The sequence below is a fragment of the Rhinatrema bivittatum genome, chromosome 7 (assembly GCF_901001135.1).
Source record: "Rhinatrema bivittatum chromosome 7, aRhiBiv1.1, whole genome shotgun sequence".
Taxonomy (NCBI): Eukaryota; Metazoa; Chordata; class Amphibia; order Gymnophiona; family Rhinatrematidae; genus Rhinatrema; species Rhinatrema bivittatum.
This window is the reverse complement of record NC_042621.1, coordinates 131211043-131231028: the sequence shown is the minus strand read 5'-3', so window position 1 is coordinate 131231028 and position 19986 is coordinate 131211043. Positions and strand designations below refer to the sequence as shown.

The 19986-nt window shown below is 46.2% G+C and overlaps 1 protein-coding gene across 2 annotated transcripts in view; it reads right to left on the bottom strand.

Annotated features, from left to right (window-relative positions):
* LOC115095459 (caltractin-like) overlaps nucleotides 1-18316 on the bottom strand; it is an 84717-nt gene extending 66401 nt beyond the window's left edge. For both annotated transcript variants that reach the window (XM_029609136.1, XM_029609138.1), the window contains exon 1: nucleotides 18155-18316. In XM_029609136.1, coding sequence (XP_029464996.1) covers nucleotides 18155-18292 — 138 coding nt within the window. In that variant the 5' untranslated portion in view covers nucleotides 18293-18316. The remainder of the gene's footprint in view (nucleotides 1-18154) is intronic.
* Nucleotides 18317-19986: the final 1670 nt, after the last annotated feature.

The window sequence follows — 19986 nt, the reverse complement described above, 5'->3', positions numbered from 1 at the left end:
GCTGGAGATCAGAGCAGGGAGGGGAGAAAGGAAGAGGGGGAGAGAGCGGCCCTAACTCCCTGACTAAAGGGTCCATCGCCCTCGCCTGACTCTGTCCCTGCTCTACTTGCGGGCCTTTGGCCCAGGAATCTAGGTCCAGTTTAGGCACGGCATCCGTTGCCATGACTGCCAGCTTTCTGATACCCTCTTGAGAGGGTACGGGGAGAGAAAGTTCGAGAGGCGGTGAGGGAGTTAATCTAGAACTTAAGATCTCCTTGGCCTGATTACTTATATCTAGATCTGAATGGAACTCCAGTGGTTTTCAACAATTCTACCAACATTCTAGGTTTTGTCATTGACGAACAGCTGACCTTTAAGACACAAATTCACTCAGTTCTAAGATCAGGTTTCTATAAATTAAAAATTATGCAGCATGCAAAGTATATTTTGTTCACAAATGATTTCCAGACCCTGGTCCAATCCTTTACATTATCCCCAGTGGATTATTGTAATTCTCTTTATGTTGACCTGCCTAAGTCAGCAATTCAAGTATTACAAAATTCCACAGCCAGACTTTTACCAGGAGGCCAATGCTGGGATCATGTGATGCCACTGTTGAGGGCCTTACACTGGCTCCCTATAGACCAAAGAGTAAAATTTTAAAACTTTTAGTTCATAAATCGGTTTATGGGACAATATACCATTTAGTTTATCAAATCTATACATTCCATATGTTCCCCCAAGAACATTGAGGTCTCTTGGACAAGTGTTACTTTCAGCCCAACAGTAAGACAGACCCATTTAGTAAGGACACAAAGTAGAGCCTTTTCAATAACTGGACAAGTGTTCTGGAATGATTTGCCTCATGAACTTAGATCTATCTCTGACCTAAAGATTTTTAGATAACAATTGAAGACATCTTTTTAAAAATGCTTTTAATTGATGGACATTTTTTTTTCTTTTTTTCAATTTTTTGTTTTGCATATTTCAAATTTGACAAATCAAATTCAGAAGATAATCATATTTCAGGAGTACATAGTATAACATTGAATATGTTATTCAAGAAGACATACATTCTATACATTTCACTTTAACAAAATAATCTAGTTGTTGCGGTCCTGATCGCCCCTCTCCTGATAGGGCTCAGGCCCGCCTACCTCCGCTCTGACGGCCACGGGATTCCGCCTGGTCCTGGTCCCGGTGGGCTCCCTGTACGAGCACTTCCCACGTGGCCGACGCCATTACGGGCCTGTTCCTCTCCGACCTCGCGCGCCCAGCTCCTGGAAGCCCGGCCGCGCCCTCTCGGCTGACGTCACGCTCTGCTCCCGATATAACCGGCGTTCAGTCAGTCCCTAAACGCCTTGCAACTAGGTTCCCAGCTATCTAGTTGCTTCCAGTTGCGTTTCCTGTTGTCTTCCTGGTTCCTGCCTTGACTCCGGTTTGCTTCTGACTCCGCTTCAGCTCGCTGCCTGCCTTGACTTCGGTTTGCTTCTGACTCCGCTTCAGCTCGCTGCCTGCCTAGACTCCAGTTTGCTTCTGACTCCGCTCCAGCCCGCAGTCCACTTGTCTCTGGTTTGTCTGACTACGCCGCAGCCCGTGTCTCCAGGTTACTTTCCACATTTGCTTCAGCCTGCCAGCAACCCTATCCGGCTTGCCACGAACTTTTACCTCAGCTTGCTTGCGCTGGTCCCAGTGTACCTCTGGGCCAGCTGGTCCCAGTGTACCTCTGGGCCAGCTCCCTGACCTAGCCTTTTACTGTGACTCTCTGGCAATACTCGACCCGCCTCTGCTACAGATAGGCCTCCTGCCTTCCCTTCGCAAACGGCCTTTCTGGACATTCACAGCAGCGCCTAAGACCCAAGGGTCCGGGTCCCTACTGGCTCCTCCCGGGGGGGTCCCAGGCTCTGGGTGAAACCTTGCCAGCTGGTGTCTCTGCCTCCCGGCCTGCCCTATCATCTTCAGTAGGCCGGCCCAAGGGTCCACCTTCTACTCTCACAGCAGTCCACCCACAACACTAGTCTCCCTATTACCAAACAATAGTGGGGGGAGTTCCATTTATAAGCAAGGAATCAAACATAAATTTAAACCAAAAACTGAGAGAATCAAGGAGTAAACTCTTTTCCTACATTGAAGAAGAATGACATTACTCTGTCTCATGACTCCTACGGCTCTCTAAGTATTTCTCTAACTGTTCAGGTTCATAATAATCAAATCTTTCACCATTCACTTTCATTATACATTTACAAGGAAATCTAATGTTTATCTGAATCCCAAAGGTTCTAGCCTGGTTTGCAAGCACTAGAAATATTTTACGTCTTGTATGAGTCTCTTTAGAGACATCAGGATATACCCATAATTTTTCCCCCAGATATCAACATGATCTTTTTCCTAAGTATAATTTTAATATATCATCTCTATCTTCTGATGACTGAAATTTCACCAATAAAGTTCCTCTTGATTCTATTTGCAATCTATAGGAAGTCTCTATTAACTCAGTCACATTTAATGACACACCCTCTTGTAATAGGTTACCATTTACTTGTTCTTATTCTTCTTTCTTCTTCGGCAAAAAATATGCCTTCAATATCTTTGGCAACATATCTGGTGATAATAATAAAATTTCTTGAAAGTAATTCTTTAGTTGTTCTTTCGGGGAAGTCATTTTGCACTTCGGGAAATTCAATATCCTTAGGCTATTATACCTAAGAGAGTTCTCCATATTTTCCACCTTTTTCCCCAGGATAAGTTCTCCTTGAATTATAGAAGACTGCACTTGCTTTTATCTGGTTTATTTTTTCATCTACTTTCATCAAATTAACAGTGTGTTTGTTTATTTCTGGGGTCAAATTATATAAAGTTGTTCGCATTTCTTTTATATTTGAGGATAAAGTCAATAAAGCCTTTTGCGTCGACATTAATGCCTGCCATATTAACTCCATAGTCACAACTTTAGGTTTTTATTCAATAAAAAAGGCGTTATATTTATGGTTTGCGGTAGAGAAATACCTGGAGCTTCCGGGGATCTTTGAGGCTGAGTAATCTTTGCTGCCAATCCATCTTCCATTCTGCTGGTTGCAGCTTGGTCTAAGCCACTTGTGGGGAGGAAATGAAGGGACCTCCTGTTCTCTCTGATGGCGCGATTTCTCCAGCTGCAGCTTCCCCAATAGGGCTCAGTTCCAACGACACCATCCGTTCTTGTCTAGAGCCAAAGTCCACAGCCATCTCAGAGTCACCTGGTGGATTAGGGGTTGTAGGAGCCCCGGGACTTAGTGTGGTATCTCCCAGGAGCAGCGGTGCTTACTCTCCACCTAACTGCTCAGTGGGACACTCCGGGGCTTTTATTTATTTATTTATTTATTTATTTATTTATTTAAACAGATTTATATACCGTTTTCCAGTAAAAAAAATACTGACCAAAGCGGTTTACAACAATAAATAACCTTAAAATTAAAAGGTTAAAAAAATTTGTAATAAAATAAAACTTAAAGAAGTAAATAGGTATGAATAAAAATACAGGATATTACATGATCAATAAAAATAATAATGACTAAAACAGAGATTGGCCAGTTTCCGTTAAAATAAAAAGCAAGAATAAGTAAAAGTAATACTATATAAATCAAACATAATTAGTCTTATTTACTTCAACTAAGATATTTCTAAATCTTTAAAAGCTTCCTGAAAGAGGTAGGTTTTCAAAGCCTTCTTAAAGTCTTTTCGACTGCTTATTAACCTAAGCGGGTCTGGCAATGCGTTCCACAGTATAGGGCCAGCAACCGAAAACGCTCTATTCCTAGTCATGCACAACGCCGCATTCTTTACTGAAGAGATTTCCAGCAAATTTTTCCCTGTAGATCTTAATTCTCGCTGTGGTTTGTAGATGTGTAATGTGAAACACATCCAAGTAGAATCAGTATTATTCAGCAGAGAGTGAATTAGCATAATGATTTTATAACGGATTCTTTGTTTGACAGGGAGCCAATGTAATTTATGTAAGACTGGTGAAATGTGTTGTTTTAGTGGGGTACCGGTAAGAAGTCTGGCTGCCGAGTTCAATATCAGTTGCAAAGGCTTAATAGTAGAGTCTGGCAGTCCCAGGTATAGACCGTTACAATAGTCTAGACCAGACAGAATCAGTGCTTGGAGCACAGAACAGTAATCATGAGAAAAAAGAAGGGGACGTAGTCGTTTGAGAACATGTAATTTAAAAAATGAGGTTTTTACCACTTTTGAAATGTGTTGTTTTAGAGATAAGTTAGCATCTACCCACACACCGAGGTTACATGCAAGCTTAGTAACATGAATTGTTTCCTTACCAACAGATAAACTTGCAGGCGGAGCATTGGTAGGGTTAGATTTAAAACTTAAGCACAGAAGTTCTGTTTTCTTTTTATTGAGCTTTAGACGGGTATGACCCATCCATTGCTCAATTGTGCTAATGTAGACTTGGATCAAAGAGAAAGTTTCTGCCCAAGAAGACTTATAAGGGACAAATAACTGAATATTGTCAGCATAAAGTTTGAACTGGACATTCAATGCAGAGAGAATTTGACACAGAGGTAAAAAGGTAAATATTAAACAATATTGGGGACAGCGAGGAGCCCTGAGGGACGCCTGTTGATTGATCATATTTTTGAGAAGAAAAGGTACCTATGTTAATTTGACAGATACGGTTTGAAAGAAAACTACTGAACCAACTCAAAACTGTCGAGGCTGGAAGCCTGTCAGCATTGTCCGAATCAGCACGGGTCTGGTAGGGGTCAGGGCTCCCTCTCTTACCCAGCCTTTACGTTTTGTGTGCGGCATCTTTCGAATACCAACAACAGAGAGTATCAGAAAAGGAACAAAAAAACAACACTGTCGGATCTTCACACACCAACGTCTCTCACCGACGCCATCTTGGCCACTCCCTCCTCTTCTTAATTGATGGAAATTTTTATAGTATAATAGTGCTGTAAATGAAGTTTGGATAAATCTTGTTGTATCTGTGGATTTTGTATGTGTTTTATTTAACTCTCTATACTGTAATCTATAAGGTACTATATTTCTGCTGAGGATGGAATGATTCACGGTGTCGAATACCGATGTTATTCATGAGGGAGATTAGAAGGGATTCAGTATTCAGCAATTTACGGAATCCAAACTGAGTTGGGGCGAGGATTTTGTGATCATCCAGGTATTCCGAGAGTTGTTTGTTGACAATTTTCTTCATTAGTTTGGAGATGAAAGGGAGGTTAGCGATGGGTCGAAAATTTACTGGGTCCATAGGGTTCAGGTTGGGTTTCTTTAGTAGAGGTTTAATGGAAGCGACTTTGAGAGAGTTGGGAACTGAACCTTGTGAAAGAGAGAAATTGATAATTTCAGCGATTGGCTTAGCAATTGTATTAGGGATGTTGATCAGTAGTTTTGAGGAGATGGGATCCGTTGGATGATAAGAGGGTTTCATCTTTTTTAGTATATTTTCTATTTTGAGGGGAGAAGCGGGCTCGAATGAATTGAAGTTTGCTTTCTGGGCGTTGGTGGAGTAAGGGGGAGGTGGTTGGATCTTTGAGGAGGTGAGCGGGGTTAAGAGGTTTGAGATTTTTTTCTCAAAGAAAATAGCCAGTTCTGAGGATTTGGATTGGGCTTGGTCGTCTGGGATGGTAGGAGAGGCTGGCTGTGTAAGATCCGAGACGTAAGAGAACAAGGCCTTGGCGTCAAAGAAGAAGTGATGGATTTTGCGGGCATAGACGTCTCTCTTTGTGCGGAGGATAGTGTTTCTGTAATTGTGCATGGCTGTTTTGTAGGCTGATAAATAAGCAGTGGAGGGATTCTTGCGCCATAAGTGCTCTTTATGTCGTAGATCTTGTTTGAGTGTTTTAAGTTCTGGTGTAAACCAGGGTTTTTTATTCTTGAGGGAAGGATTTAGCTCTTTTACCATCTGAGGGCATAATTTATCTGCCACCTTGTTAGTGATGTTGAACCAGGAGGCAAGGGCTGAGTCTACGTCAGATAGGTCAAGGTTCCCTAGTTCTGTCGTGAGGTGAAAACTGAGGTCTTCCATAGAGCAGGATTTTCTGAAGTGGATAGTTGTTTTGGGGGGAGGGGGGATGGGTTTTCCGATATAGAGAGGTCAGTCGTGATCAGCCAATGGTCTGACCAAGGGATTGGGGAGCATCGAGGTGGAGAAGTTGGGGTGAGACCTGAATTTGTGAAGAGTAGATCCAAAGTATGACCAGCTTTGTGCGTGGGGCTATTGATAATTTGGTGAAAATCCATGGCCTTGAAGGAGGATAGTAAAGTTTCGCAGTTGGAGGAAAGAGGCATTGAGTTAATGTGCAGGTTAAAGTCTCCCAGGATGAAAGCTGGGGGGGTCCATATTCATTTATTTAGCAATGAGCTCAATGAGTTGTGATGGATCTGCCTCGAGTAGTCCCGGAGGGGCATAAATTAGGCAGATTTGAAGTTGTTTTGATTTGAAGAAGGCAATTTCGAGTCTGGATACAGATTTTGTGTTCTGGAGAGCTAATCTTAGCTCTTTTTTTGCTGCCCTAAATCATACCTGTACTTTTCGCCCACAGACTTTGTGTCAATTATCAAAGGGGAAAAGGGGGAAATTTAGTCTTACCTGTTAATTTTCTTTCCTTATTTATTTATTTAAAATATTTCTAGCCTGTTCATAGCAAAACTATTATACTGACACACAATGGTGATGGCTAGTGGTGTCGCTGCATCCCTCCTACAGCCAAATGGTGTTATTCCTAGTGGGGCAGGGGCCAATTTGACTCATAAACACAGAGTCCGCTGCCCCATGCTACATGGTGAGGAGCAGCAGGATTATGCCTTGGCCATGGCAAAGTTGGTGGGAGTACAGAATATCATTGTCTGTGTAAAGGTGTCCAAGAAAGCAGTCATTCCTCTCTTCCTGGCAGCCACCCACCGGGCGCTCACAGAAAAACTGGTGGTCAAGGGGGTTTTCCATCCCCTTGAACCCCTGGATGGCCTGGGCAACCAGGTCATCCTCTCTAACGTCCCCCCCCCCCCCCCCCTTTCTGCCCACGCATTCTCTGGAGTTGCGCTTTCATGTTCTGGGGGAACTGAGATCACCCATCTTGATTCTCCAAATGGGGCACAAGGACTGTGCATTCCACTGGATGCAGTCTTGCAAGCAAGAAGAGGTGTTCCAGTTGCCGCAGGGCCAGTAGGAGACGAGGGGTGGTTCACCATCCCCCACAATGGATATACATACTGAGTATACTACTCTGTGGGGGAGACGAGGTGCTACACATACGGGGAGGTCAGGCACACCTGTAAGAGGTGCCCAAGTGTTGTACCAAAGGCTACTACCAACAAAGCATCCCCCCCGAGCGACCGCCAAGTCCAGCCCCTCAACCATGGTGACCTCCTTAGCCCTTCCACCAAAGGCCTTCAATGAGACCTCTGGCAAGCGGGATCCCAAGCAGGGTGCAGCCCCAGGGAAGCGAGGCAGGAAGGTCCCTAACCTTAACCCCCAACTCCTCTGCCCCTGCAAAACCACCAACCCTGGAACAACCCCTGAGCACCCAGGGTCGTAAGAAAAAGGCAACCCCAGCAGACCCCACCCATTTGGCAAAAATGGCTTCTCCTGCATCTGTTGCAGAGGTGCACCCTTGGCCTGAGGTGGTGTTGGCGCCACCTGTGGGGGAAGCCCTCATGGGTCCCCACCGTCAGGAGGTGAGGCCAACCAGGAAGCGGAGGCTGACTGGAGGTTCGCCAATACTAGCCCTCATTCCCCGCAGGTTGAGCCCTTGGGTACCGGGGCCAGCTGGACTTAGATGGGCCTCCACGTGATTGATCCCGGAGAGAGTGTGCAAAACAGGATGCCAAGAAGCAGCTGAGATGCAGGGTTCCAAAGGGAGAGAAGGAATCCAAACTCCGGACAGACTGAAGCGGAGGCAATGCAGTTGGGGACATGGTTAAGTCCGGACTACAAGTCAGGCAGACAGCTGAAACAAGGCCGGGTCCAAACAAGGGTTAGGGCAGTCGGCTGAAGACAAGGTCAGGTTCCAGCAGAAGTCAAAGCCAGGAGGTCCATCCGAAGGGAAGTAGGAACTAGGGCTGGAGCAGGAACAGGTACTGGAGCAGGAACTGGATCAAGCAGCAACGAAGCACACGACAGGAAGCGTGGAGACCTGTTGCCAAGGTGAAGTCTAGGTGGCAGGGCCCGCCTTATATACTGAGGCTGGTTGACGTCATCATCCGAGGCTGCAGGAGGCTTTCCTGCCATGGCCCCTTTAAAGCCTGGGAAGGCACGCGCACACCTAAGACGGGCAGGCCGAAGACTAGGAAGTGGCAGTGTCTCCCCACGACGCAAGTGGGGAGATCCAACCAGGACCAGAGACCACAGCAGCGCCGGAGGGGCCTGGGAGCACAGATGGAGTGCGAGTGCGTAAGCGAATGCCTACCGCTGCCAGAGAGAATGGGCCAGGTCCAGAAGCCAGGTCCAGGGCCCTGGCATTGGGGGTGAGTGGAGCCGGCCATGGGCCTGCCGCACTGGGAAGCGCAACAATACCCCCCCCCAGGAGGTCTGGGCTTACCTGGATGGGACTGATGGAATTGCCGAAGGAGCCCTTTATCAAGAATGTTGATGGCTTCTTCCCAGGAGTTTTCTTTGGGATTGTACCCCTCCTTACGGGATGGCCAAGAAAGTACTAAGGGTTTGAGCAGCGATACATGGAAGGAGTTGTGCACTGCCAGCATGGGAGGAAGACAGAACTGGTAGGTCACTGGCGCAATGTGTCAAACAACTGGAAATGGACCAATGTACCTGGGAGTGAAATGCTGGAAGGGAAGCTTCAAGCGAATATGGTGGGTACTCAGCCATACTCTGTTGCCAGGTTGGAACTCAGGAGTGGGTCTAAGAAGGGTGTCTGAGATTTTCTTTGCACACGCAGCTGCTTGCCGTAATCTTTGATTGGTATGCATCCACAAGGCCTGAAGAGCATCCATGGTTGCCTGAGCTGCTGGAGAAGGCACTGTAAGAGGAATCGGCAGAGGGGACCGTGGTTGTCTTCCGTATACCAGAGAGAAGGGGGAGGCTCCTGTGGTTGCAGCAATGTGGAAATCGTGAGAGAACTCAGCCCATGGGAGCAGTTGAGCTTAGTTGTGTTGCAGGCCGTTGGAAAGGAATGAAGGAAGCACTTAAGGGAGCAATTCATCCGCTCAGCTTGGCCATTGGCCTGGAGATGATAAGCAGTAGTTAGCCTGATGGAGAACCCAAACCTTTTACACACTGAACGCCAGTAGCAGGCGACAAATTGAGGTTCTCTGTCCAAGGTGATATCTTCAGGCAATCCATGGAGATGAAAGTTATGGAGGAAAAGCAAGTGTGTGAATTCAGGCAAATTAGGAAGCGGGACAAAATGAGCCATCTTGAAGAACCTGTTCATGACCACCCAGATGACAGTGTTCCCATTGGACATCGGAAGGTCCACCACAAAGTCGGTAGACAAGTGAGTCCAGGGTTCTTTGGGGGCAGACAATGGCTGCAGTAGCCCCCAAGGTCGGCCCACAGGTGGTTTTTGCTGAGCATACGTGGGGCAGGAATCCACATAGACGCATATGTTGGAAGACTTGGTTGGCCACTAATAATAATGCTGAAAAAGGGACATAGTCCGTGTGCGTCCAGGATGACCAGAGACTCGGGAGTCATGGGCCCATTGTAGCACCTTCTCATAAATGAGCGGGATAAAGTGTCAGCACGTACATTTTTCTTGGCTGGACAGTAACGTAGGTCAAAATCAAACTGGGTAAAGAATAACGCCCAGTGGGTCTGGCAATAATTAAAGCACTGGGCATGTCGAAGATGCTCCAGGTTTTTATGATCTGTGAATATCATGAACCGATGATGGGCGCCCTCCAGCCAGGGGCGCCATTCTTCAAGGGTGAATTTGATCGTGAGGATTTTGCGATCCCTGATGCTATAATTTTTCTCCATGGGGGAAAACATGTGCGAGTAAAAGGAGCATGGACGCAGAACCCCTTTTGGGGAATGCTGGCTCAACACCGCCCCTGCACCGATTGCAGAAGCATCAACTTCAGTGATGAAGGGGTGGTTCAGATCTGGATGGTGTAAGCAAGGCCCAAGCAAGAAGGCTTCTTTTAGGGCCTGGAAGGCTGTGGTAGCTTCTGGGGACCAATTCTTGGTATCACTTCCCTTACGCTGGCCATTGAGCCTTTCCTGTGCCTTCTGCGCAGTTAACTCATTGGCTTAGTGCTGTAGGAACCCGGACTCCAGGTCATTCTATCTGCCTATGCCGATGACATGCTCCTCATGATCCAGAATCCACTTGATCTGGAAAGGATGCGAGCCTGCCAGCGGGTGTATTCATCCACATCCTCTGCCAAGATCAACTGGACGAAATGTGCAGGGCTTCTGATAGGACTGCAGCGGGAGGACCTTTACCTGAGCACTGTTGATAATTTTTCATGGAGCTGGGAAACCATAAAATACCTGGGGTCCATTTTACCACAGAACAATGAATGAGAGCTGTGAAGAAGTGCAATGCCTGATACTAACTAAGGCAATTAGTTTTATGGTCAGACATGATTTTTCTGTGTGGTGTTCCATGGGATGTGAGGCCACAGCATGATTGCTGCAATTGTTTATTCAGGCCACAGTGGTCTGCTTGTGCACTATACAGCTTAAAGCTGCTGAGAAAGAAGCAGTGGGGAGAAAGGAAGGTAAAACAAAACTGAGCCTTCTAAGCCCAATGAAGAGCCAACCTTTAATTATTGTGGGATTTTGATGAGGAACAAATGTTTCCTTATCATTTATTTTCCTACCCAGCCGCATTAATTCAATGGCAAGGAAGAGAAAGGGGATGAGGATATGGTAGAGGAAACCATGGTTTCAGGGGGCAAAGGATACAAAACAGCAGGGCACCCCAAAATATAGATTGCTGGAATTGTGGAAAGTGGGGACATTTCGCCAATGAATGCTGCTCCAGTTGGGGTATAGGACAGGGTGGTAGGTCCTCTAATCACCATGAGGAAGGTTTCCCTACTTGGGAACCATCACAGGATTTCCTGGGATACTGGGATTCAAGGTCCCAGTGACTTCAGGTGTTAGTGCATTTGCACATGGAGACCCAAGAACCGATTATCACAGTGTATATTAATGGTTATCCAGTAGACATGTTAATTGATACTAGAGCCACCAGCAGTGTTTTAAAAACTCCTGGTGTTCTATTATCAACAAAATCAAACAAAATTTTGAGGGCTCCACTTCCCAGACTCGGCTGACCCTCCCTCGTCAAATAGTATGTTTAGGCCAAAGATTGACTGCTCCATTCTTGTACTCCCCGTAGTGCCCTGTCAACCTCCTGGGAAGGGACTTGTTAACACAACTTAATGTTGAATTGTCCTTTTTACCCCTTGAGGAGCAAATGTTGCGGCTCCCGCACCAGTCGCTGCATAGTTGCAGCACCCTCGCCAGTTCCCCTTTTGTTGCCCGATTCTCATGTATGGGCCACTCCCAAATCTCCATTTGGCTTAGTCAAATTGGCACCACTGCTTAAAATTAATTTGTGGGATGGCCTGAAAAGCCCAATATGATCTCTCCCTGGAGGCAGTCATGGGAATTCGAAGGGAAATTTCAGAATTACTAGCCCATGATATTATTGAACCTTCACGTTCCCTGTACAATATACACCCTGTATCTGGACCAAAAGTACAATGGGTGTTGGCATATGATGCATGACTTCCAGTACCTCAATTATTGGGTGGATTCCAAATTTCCTTGTGTAGAAAACCCAGCTACCCTACTACAACATCACTCATTGGAGAAAGTGCACACTGTTTTGGATTTGTCAAATGCCTTCTTTTGTGTGCCATTACACCTGTCCTTGTGTTCCTTAACAGCCTTCTAGGGCAAACATATTAGTGGGCACGCCTTCCCCAGGGATACACAGAAAACTCCTCTATATTTTCCATTGTCCTAGCTATGGCTCTGGCACTTTCCAAGCTCAACTACCTTCTGATGTCACACTAATTCAGTATGTTGATGACCTATTTCAGTCAAGCCCCTTGGTCACTTCCATACAATTATAGATGGAGCAACTACTGCTGCTACTAGCCGATGAGGGTTTTAAACAGTCTGGCAAAGGCCCATATTTGCCTTCCTAGGCAGGGGCGGATTGGCCTATCAGGGGATTGGGCTTCCCCTGGTGGGCCGGTCACTCCCATCACGTGATTTTTTTTTTTTTTTACTTCCCGGCCAAAGAACAGAAGAAGGTCTGCTGGCGCTGCGGCCCAAAGAGAAACCTGCGGGCAGGGCCGGTGGAAGCACTAGGCGAACTAGGCCTGGGCCTAGGGCGCCGAGTATTAGGGGGCGCCGCGAGCAGTGGTATCCCGAGGGGAGCCAATGCCCCCCGGACGCAGGGAGGCTCATGCAGCTCAGCGACACGCATATAGCAGGCAGATCGGCAGGGCCATGGTGAGGCTCACGTCACCATGGCCCGAAGAAAAAGATCGCGTTTAAATGTGCTGATGCTCCTCTTCTTTCCTGCCTGTGCGGCCCTGGAAGTAAAAGTTGCCGGAGCCACATGGGCAGGAAGGAGGAGGAGCATCAGCACATGCAGAAGAGGAGCAGTACTTACGGGCCGCCGCGAATCCCAAGTCGCAGTGGCCCGAGAAGAGGAAGAGGCCCGGTAACAGGGCTGCCGCGGCCCGAGAAGATCAGGGCCTCTGCAGAGCCCATCCTGCGGCAACCTGCGAAGAGGAGGCCCAGAGATGAGAGAGAGGCTGAGGGTCTGAAGAGAGTGTGTGTGTGTGTGTGTGTGTGTGTACATGTATGAGATGAGTTGAGAGATTGTGTGTGAGAGTGAGGACCTGAATGTTTGCAGAGATAGCATGTGAGAGCCTCTGTGTGTGTGAGAGAGAGCATGTGACAGTGAGAGCCTATGCTTGAGCAAGACAGCATGTGGGAGTGAGAGAGAGCCTGTGTTTGTGAGAGTCAGACAGCATGTGCCAGTGAGAGACTGTATGAATGATTGTATGAGAGAGAGCATGTGACAGTGACAGCCTGTGTGTGTGTGAGAAATGCATGTGAGAATGAGAACCTGTGTGTTTGAGGGAAGAAGATGGAGAGAAAAGAAACAGAAAAAAAGACAATATAAAAGGAATTGGCAAAAAAATAAGAAAGGGAAGGTGGAAAAAAAAAGCCTGTGACCAACCAATTAGAAAACTAAGATCAGACAGCAAAGGTAAAAAAAAAAAAAAATTACATTTTAGTGATTGGCACATGTAATCTTTGGGAATGTGTAAGAATAGCACTTTCTCTATGCGGATCTCACAATGTATGAGATCCGCATGGAGAAAGTGGAAGCCCACGGGGCCTGTACAGAGGAGGCAGCAGAATGGGCTTCAGTGTCAGTAGCAGCAATTGGCACCTCCCCAATAGCCATGTGGCAGCAGTGACAGTGGCAGCAGAGGAATGAGAGAGGTTCCGAGGTTGCTGGCAAAAGAGAGGGGGGTCTGCCTTTAGTGTGTGCATGTGTATGAATGGGACTCTGCCTGGGGGTGTATGTGTATGCCTGGGGGTCAGTGTGTGTTTGTGTGTATGTGAGTGTGAGAGCATGAGTGTGTATGAGAAAATCCAGGGGAGTAAGAATTTGTGTGGGGAGGTATGTGTGTGGAGGGGGAGAGAGTGTCTTAGAGCCTGAGAGTGTGTCAGTGTCTGTGAGAGCGAGAGGTTATAGTGGATATACGAGCATGAATGTGTAAGTATGTGACAGTGAATGTGTGAGAGAGAATGGACATGTGAATATGTGTGAGAGAGAGAGGATAACCTCCTCCTAATCCTCGACAATATCAGGGTGACTGGAAATCAAGAGCTCCCACAGAAGGAGACAGCAGGGGCTTTTAAAAATCCTTATTAGTTTTAATTATTGAATATTAAATGATGTCTGCTCTTTTTGAAAATTTTATTGGTGTTATATACAAATTTTAGAAAATTTCCCTGAGTTAAATTACTGGAAGCTCTGTTCATCAGCAGTTTTGAAATATATATTTTTAGTATGATTTTCCTATTGTGATGTTTTATAGTTCTTGATTTTAGTGTTTGATGTTTTATGAGGAATGATGGTATTTTCTGTTTTTCCATTGCTGCATTACATACAGTCTAAATTGTTGTGATTTCCAGTTCAGTTTGTCTGTGCATTTCTGTGTATATTTTATGGTCCCTTTATTCTGTATTTGGTGACTCACCAAATTGTATGTATAATTGGGTACCCATGGGCCAGTATGGAGAAAAATCCCCCAGGCCACTATTTTCCCACAATCCGCCCCTGTTCCTAGGGTAAAATTTTTGGGAGTGAGACTTGGGCAAGAGGGAAAAGAGATAGATAAAGAAATGCAGGAGGAAGCTCGCAGGATGGCCACATCCAAAACAGTGACTTTGGCCCACCTTGTAGTTTTATTTGGTGCCACTGTCACAAGGAGGCCTTTGCCATGTGCTACGTACCTACTATGGTAAACAATGTTGTATGGAAGTCACTGACTGCACCCCCATTATTTTTAATCTGAGTAAGCACTTAGAAGAAAATTACAATTTGCCCTGTGATTGGTTGGCTGAGCCTGAGTGGCGAAAACCCCTTCTTTCTATGTGGGAACAAGTAAAGGCATGAGGAGTCCAGGTACTAATATACTTCGTTATAGCTGTGACTATCTGCATAGTTATAGCTTTAATTGTTTTTTTGTATTAAAGATTTGTTTCAAAAGCAGTTGATTGATTTTTATCTCTTGTTGATGATGCTAATACTGCTCCAGTTGCTTTTACGGATACAGTCATTTGCCCTATTTCCCCAGCAAAACATTTATACGTGCCAGCTTTGCATGCCTTAGAAATACAGGTTTAGTTCTACTTGTCATTTCTTCATTTTTATATTATATTTTGATGTTACTTCTCTTCTATATGATGATGCTTCTGTTATAAATGCTGATCCTGCTGATCTTAAGGATATAGTTGCTTTCCCTATTTCCTCTTCGCCAGCAAAAGGTCTATATAGGCAGTCTTGCATGGTTTAGAAACACAAGTTTAGCTCAGCGGATCATTTATTCATTTTGTATCATTGTTTTAGCAATGTTCATGTTTCTGCTCTCTGCCCATCCTTTCTGACATGGACGTGCCTGATTTCTGGTACTCTGCTCTGCTGCAGTTACCATTAAATTTTGTGTATTAGGTTAGGGGTAGTGGATAGCATTGTTTCCTTTTCTTTATGCCATTTATTTATTTATTTATTTATTTAGTCGTTTTATATACCATCGTCCCAAATAAAGATCACAAAGATTTACAACATGATGTACATCTTAATGAGGTCAAACAACATATGATTTAATGAGGTCAAACAACATATGATTTAAAAATTGACACATACTTGGGATAAGGTATTTAGTTCAGGAGATAGGATCTTAATAAGTTTGTCCTTGAGGATGCATGCTCTGTATTCAGGTGATTTTAAGTTAGGTTATAAGTATTTTGAAATAACAGTGGGCCGGATTTTAAATGCCCTGCGTGCGTAAATCCGGCGCGCCTATTTTGCATAGGCCGCCGGCGCGCGCACAACCCCGGGACGTGCGTAAGTCCCGGGGCTTCGTAAAAGGGGTGGGGAGGGGGCGTGTCCGGGGTCAGGGAGCGGTTTGGGGTGGGACCGGGGGTGTGGTCGAGGCCTCCGGACCAGCCCCCGGGTCGGGTGATGGCGCGCCAGCAGCCCGCTGGTGCACGCAGATTTACGCCTGCTGAAAGCAGGCGTAAATCTGGCAATAAAGGTAGGGAGGGGGTTTAGATAGGGCCGGGGGGTGGGTTAGGTAGGGGAAGTGAGGGTGAAGGAAAGTTCCCTCCGAGGCCGCTCCGATTTCGGAGTGGCCTCGGAGGGAACAGGCAACGCGCGCCGGGCTCGGCGCGCGCAGGTTGCACAAATGTGCACTCCTGGTGCGCGAACAAAAGTACGCCCTCGCGCAAATTTATCAAATCTACCCCAGTGTTTTTAGGTCATGTTTGAATTTCTTTGTTTCTGGAGTCAGTCTTAGATTATGGTTGCCTCATGTTCTGTTTCTGCTGTCTACTGTCTGGAGATGCTACCCTGGCTGCTCCTTTGTCATAGTTCTCATGCCGCCCCATGATTCATCATCTCTCGCTCTTCCCGATGCCTGGGACCTTGGATTGTCACAAATTCACCAAGGCTCAAGAGGGAAGATATAAAGTCTGCCTGGCAACAGAGACAGTGACCTGTGTGAACTTGATCTTGTGTCCAGTTATGGAAACTTGTGTGGGCAATGGAGAGAGACAGTTATATCCAAAGAAGACTTGATAATATGAAGATTACAGCAGGGAACAGTGAAGTTTTACCGCAGGCGCTGTGGTAAATCTTATCAATATAGAATAGGCATGTATACGATACTAACGGGCCAATACAGTAAAAATCACGGGGAGAGCGGGCGAGTGCCCGCTCTACTGTGCGCGTGATACAGTAAATTAATTTATTTAAATTAGGGTCCATGGTAAAAAGAGGAGCTAGAGACACTAGTGCGTCCCTAGCGCCTCTTTTTGGACAGGAGCGGCGGCTGTCAGCGGGTTTGACAGCCGACACTCAATTTTGCCGGCGTCAGTTCTCGAGCCCGCTGGCAGCCACGGGCTCTGAAACCGGATGCCGGCAAAACTGAGCATCCGGTTTTCAACCCACAAGTCGCGGGCCCATCTTAAATTTTTATTTTTTTTATTTTTTACTTTTTTTAACTTTTGGGGCCTCCGACTTAATATCGCCATGATATTAAGTCGGAGGGTGCACAGAAAAGCAGTTTTTACTGCTTTTCTGTGCACTTCCCCTGCGCTGGCAGAAACTAACGCCTACCTTTGGGTAGGCGCTAATTTCTTAAAGTAAAATGTGCGGCTTGGCTGCACATTTTACTTACTGTATCGCGCGGGAATAACTAATAGGGCCATCAACATGCATTTGCATGTTGCGGGCGCTATTAGTCTGGGGGGGGGGGTTTTGGACGCACATTTTCGACGCGCTATTACCTCTTACTGAATAAGGGGTAAAGCTAGCGCGTCAAAAACGCGCGTCCAAATGCCGGTTAACAGTGCGCTCCGTCGGAGCCCACTGTACTGTATCGGCCTGTAAGAAAGGGAACTATGTTGGTGATAGGAGGGGAATAGAGTAACTGGAAATGAACAGTTATTGGAAATCTACATGAAATCTAATGACGCATGACAGAAGGGCTAAAAATGGTCAGAGAGCGCCAAGTGTATAGCATAAAAAAAATGTACAGAAGCTGAGCTGTGACAGGCATTCGGGGAGGGAGGTAAACATCAGGTTTACTCTAGCCTTCTAAGAAGCCTGCCTGCCTTCCCAATACTCTGTGCTCCGAACAAGGATTTCAATAAAGTTTCTACCTATTGCTTACTTTGCGTCCTAAGTATTGGTCACTAAAGGGGCAAAATACACATCATCCAGTACCTTAGATTATAAACTCTCAGAAGATAGGGAAATACTTACAGTACCTGAATGTAATCTGCTTTGAATTGGCTTACAAGCAAAATATAAATAAAATGTCAGGCCTAAATATAAACAAGTCATATTCTGTCCAGCTTGACTGAGGTGAATTTTCAGTCAAAAACCTAGCCAGTTAGGTTCAGTTGAAAATCCAAGTAAAGATAATTGGTTTAAATCAGTGAAATATGTTTGCTGCTGAGTAACATTTTGAAAATCGACACCTATGCTTCATGCAACCGGTAAGTTTCTGTCTCTGTTTTTCTCTCTCACACACATGCACACAGACTCTGTCACGCACAGAAAAGCAACATCACAGTCTCTCTCATTCACACAGGGACACACACACACGAGTCTGTTTCACAGGCAGACACTTATACAGCCTGTCGCTGCCACACACGCAGTATGTCATAGGCACTTGCTCACACACAGTCCAGCACCCATAAATCCTCCCTGCTCTGCCTTAGGGAGCTCTCAAAGTCCAGGTAACTGCCTACCTACCAGGGCACAGCAAGGTGACAAGAAACTGATTAAAGACTGAGACAGAGGGAAGTTTATAAAGCTCTCTGTGGCAGGGTCAGCCAAGGATGAGCAACATCTGACCTATGACAGAGATGAATGCCTCGCGTCCACACCCTCCAGCATTTTCTCACTGTCTCCCTTCCTACCCTTTCTCCTATGGTGGGGCACAGCGGCACTTGCGATGGCTGCACGGGATGTGGAACCGTCTCCTTTGCCTTCTCGGACTTTGGAGACCGTCTTCCACTGGCTGTTTTTGTCTGGATTTGCTTCCTAGCTCCGGGCATGACTGTTGGTCGGATCTGCGGAGGCCTCCCTGTCTCTCTGTGTGGTTTTGTCAGTAGCTATGGGAACAGATCAGCTTGTGCTTTCTGTGGCCACTAGAGGCCACCCAGCACCACGTCCAGGCTTCCTCTCAGCATTACACTGCTGGAGTACCTTATTTTTGAACCCTAATGATGTTCTCTTATAGACTTTCAAGAATGCGTTATTAATTTATTTTATGGAAGCAAAGGGGTAGATATTCAAAGGCTTTGTCTGGGTTAATTTCTGGAGATACTTGGACAAAAACTAAGATTTCAAAATGTCCCCCTCACCCCTTCTGTTCCCTGGCCAAATTTTGTTCTGGTATCTCATTACCTATACACAATTTAGCTGGGTGAAAAGAGGCGGGAGTGGGGCGAAACTTTAGCTGGTAAGCAGTGGCATTCGGCATTACCCAGCTAACTAACGTGATGAGCCAGGTAAATCAGATCAGAAAAACAACTGTCCTACAGTTACCTGCTCTCATTAGTTGGATATATTCAATTGAATATATTCATCCACCAATGTTGTGCTGAGTATTTGGATAGTTACCTGGGCAGCTTTCCTGCTTACTGCTCTACTGAATATTAGGGGTGTGCATTCGGATTGACCGCATTAGTAAAACGCAACTCATATTTTTTTTTAACTTAAAAAATTGATTCGACATAAACGATCGGATTTCCCACATATCGAACATAGATATGTTCGATATGTGGGAAATCGCGATTGTTGAACCAAAATAAAAATATAAACCCCCTCACCCTCCTTAATCCCCCCGACTTACCACAACTCCCTGGTGATGGAGCGAGGAGTGAGGACGGCATTTCTGCAATCCTTGGCGAGAAGCATGTGACGTCGGCGGCACGTCGAGTGACGCCGGCATCACGTGATTCCCGGCTCGTTCGCGCAGGACGGCTCGTTCGGCCCAAAAAGAACTTTTGGCCAGCTTGGGGGGGCCTCCTGACCCCCCCAAGCTGGCCAAAAGTTCTTTTTGGGCCGAACGAGCCGTCCGGCGCGAACGAGCCGGGAATCACGTGGCGCCGCGTCACTCAGACGCGACGTCACGTGATTCCCGGCAAGTTCGCGCCGGACGGCTCGTTCGGCCCAAAAAGAACTTTTGGCCAGCTTGGGGGGGCCTCCTGACCCCCCCAAGCTGGCCAAAAGTTCTTTTTGGGCCGAACGAGCCGTCCGGCGCGAACTCGCCGGGAATCACGTGACGCCGCGTCACTCGACGTGCTGCCGACGTCACATGCTTCTCGCCAAGGATTGCAGAAATGACGTCCTCACTCCTCGCTCGATCACCAGGGAGTTGTGGTAAGTCTGGGGGGGGGGATTAAGGAGGGTGAGGGGGTTTAAATTTTTTTTTTGCACATATGTACATATACCCAACTCATTGGATTTTTTTTATGTCCATATTGGCCGCAAGTGGGACCCCCTTTCGGACATAAGAAATATGAACATAAAATTTTGCTCTGCACATCCCTGCTGAATATCAACCTCAAAAAAGTCTCAAGTCATTATCAGAGAGTTGGGTAAGGTCTGGGACGCTCAGAGTAATGGGCAGCAACAAGGCAAATAGAAGAAATAAGGTGGTGCGACTAATGCAAACTAATATAATCAATAGGGATGGTATGAATAACTTGGTCAAAGTTGTAGCAGACAGATTTTTTTGGAATTT